Source organism: Amphimedon queenslandica, unplaced genomic scaffold (genome assembly GCF_000090795.2).
Source record: "Amphimedon queenslandica unplaced genomic scaffold, v1.1 AMPQUscaffold_13479, whole genome shotgun sequence".
NCBI classification, from domain to species: domain Eukaryota; kingdom Metazoa; phylum Porifera; class Demospongiae; order Haplosclerida; family Niphatidae; genus Amphimedon; species Amphimedon queenslandica.
The window spans coordinates 264,214-266,966 of NW_003546285.1; the positions used below are offsets into that span (position 1 = coordinate 264,214).

Sequence of the window (2,753 nt, forward strand, 5' to 3'; positions counted from 1 at the left end):
ACAACACAAGTGTCAGCTGACGTAATAGGAATAAGAAACGGAGAGAGTGTAAACAAAGAAGAGACAAGACAGGATAAATATGACTAAAATAAGGCTCTCATTGAATATAAGGTGAACTAAGATATGTGTGTATATACTGGAAGGGTTGTTCAGGCCCAAAGTTAAGTAGCTGTAGGCAAAGTTTGATACAGAGGTATGAAAGAAATGCAATAATGCTGGCCTTCTTTGTCTTGTTTTTGTCATTCCACCTCTTTCCGACCTCTCTTTCTTGGTCATTTCTATCTCTCCCTCTCTGTCTCTCTCTCTCTCTCTGTCTCCCTCCCTCTCTCCCTCTCTGTCTCTCCCTCTCTGTCTCTCCCTCTCTGTCTCTGTCTCTGTCTCTGTCTCTCTCTCTGTCTCTCTGTCTCTGTCTCTCTCTCTCTCTCTCTCCCCCCTATCTCTTTCTCTCCATGACATCATAATGAAACTATACAGCTCATCATTTCCAGTCATCAGTTAACACAAACAAAATCAAAAGATAAAGATTAATGACAAACGAACAATAATATTACAATTAAAAGAAGTCTGGATGAGTAAACCAGCCATTCAAGTGAAAACCAGTGGTCAAAAGCCTTTCAATAGCAAACAAGCTACAACTCAATTAGGCCGTGACCACAAGTAACGGGCGATGTACTACAAGATCTTACTACGAGAGATAATTGCAAGGAAATTTAATAAGAAATAAACACCATACTCTTGTTACCAGCGTGTATTATTAGTACAGAGGGAAAGGCTATAGAGTTCCAGTAAATAGTAAGGTATAATGTGGTGATATGTGATATGTGAGAGCTGTTGTAAGTGATTCTTTTTAATGAAATCATATTGTAACATCATATTCATATGCTATATCTACTCAAAACAATCAACAAGTGAATGTACATGTACATATTGTACACATTAGGCTTCAGCTTTAGAGCTTTAGTGAAGTTTCCTTTATGTAGTTACTGTACGTGTAGTTTATATCCTCATAAAACAACAGAATCTTTTATGCAAGGATATCAGAAAAGCACATGTATAAGCATGTACACATTAGGCTTCAGCTTTAGAACTTTAATGACATGTAAGACTGTAAGTTTCCTTTATATAAATACATGTAGTTAGCTAAAATTATGGCCATAAAAACAGCATCTTTTATGGAATAATATCAAAAAAAGTTCGTGCAATCACTTGTAATCATGCATTAAAAAATACAAAAAGTTGTATGGGCTATCAATTTGAATGTTTCATTGCTCAAAAATCAGCTCACAAAACAATAATGTATTTACAATCCGATTATATAATATAATAAAATCTTTTGCAGTTACATGTAGTTTTAGTGGCCAGACTATACGCATGCATAGTACATGTACAGTACAGATCCTTTAAAAGCACCTTTAATCTTTAAAAAAAATTATATTTAAAAAATATCTTTAATACAGAGATGATTTAATACATACAGGAGATGATTATTATAGTGCAGTATTATATATTATATATTATTATATATTATATATTATTATAGTGGTGTCGCCAGAATGCTGTCCATTAGAAGTGAATCATTAACCAGGCAACACACCAAAATATTTATTGGCATATTTGAGAGAGACAGAGTCACATAGACAGACTGGGAGACATTCACTAGGGCAATTATACCCTAGACATACAGTCTGCAATCAAAGGACACGGCATTGCATTCCTTAAACACACCCACACTAACGCCCACATGTTTAATTAGATAGCGGGCGGTTGCCTTATTTGGAAATCGTGGATATTTGATATATTTGGGTGTGGAAGCATCAAATTACGCATAGTGATAATTACAGGATAGTCTCTCTCTCTCTCTCTCTCTCTCTCTCTCTCTCTCTCTCTCTCTCTCTCTCTCTCTCTCTCTCTCTCCTCACCAATAAGTTGGGCTGCTCCCCATATAAAAGGTATAAACTGATAATCGTCCAGTCCCCATACTCCATGGCTGCCAGCTGGCTCTAATCGATAGACCTTTTGAATTTTGCGCATTAAATCAAGGTACCTGGAGAGAGAGAGAGACAAGAGAGAGATAAAGATGTGATATAATTAAAAATAATTATTAAAGGAGGGAGTCACCATAAGAGATTGAGGTTAGGAAGGGAAAGTACAACAACCAAATGAAAAGGAAGCAGAAAATGAAAGACACACACACAGCTAATGTACATGTACATGTAAAAACCACAGCTGAGATGCCTGCCCCTCATTAATTATGCTAATTTTTTCACCCACTTTCCTTTCTTTTCCTTTCTCCTTAACTTCCTCTCTCTCTCTCTCCCTCCCCCTCTCTCTCCCTCCCCCTCTCTCTTCCTCCCTCTTCCTCTTTCTCACTTTACTGCTATCCTCAGTACAACAGCTTCTTTGTCTTCCAATGGTATGGCACGGATCTGCATCAAACAGCACAGAAATGCCATAAACTTTGCCTCGTGACCAGTGCCATAATCAATCCTAGTGTAGTTACCAAAACCCTCTGGAAGAAAGGGAGAGAGGGGAGAGAGAGAGGGGAGAGAGAGAGAGAGAGAGAGAGAGAGAGAGAGAGAGAGAGAGAGAGAGAGAGAGAGAGAGAGAGAGAGAGAGAGAGAGAGAGAGAGAGAGAGAGAGAGAGAGAGAGAGAGAGAGAGGGAGGGGGGAGGGAGGGAGGGAGGAAGGGAGGGAGAGAGAGAGAGAGACAGAGACAGAGACAGAGACAGAGACAGAGAGAACAAAGAGAAAGT

General features: G+C 38.6%; 1 protein-coding gene across 1 annotated transcript in view; it reads right to left on the bottom strand.

Moving 5' to 3' along the window:
• LOC100640533 (serine/threonine-protein phosphatase 2A activator-like) overlaps nucleotides 1–2,753 on the bottom strand; it is a 12,024-nt gene that overhangs the window by 7,761 nt on the left and 1,510 nt on the right. The window contains exons 5-6 of the mRNA XM_011404365.2: nucleotides 2,371–2,509; nucleotides 1,920–2,044 (exon numbers count right to left, since the gene is read on the bottom strand). Coding sequence (XP_011402667.1) covers nucleotides 1,920–2,044; nucleotides 2,371–2,509 — 264 coding nt within the window. The remainder of the gene's footprint in view (nucleotides 1–1,919; nucleotides 2,045–2,370; nucleotides 2,510–2,753) is intronic.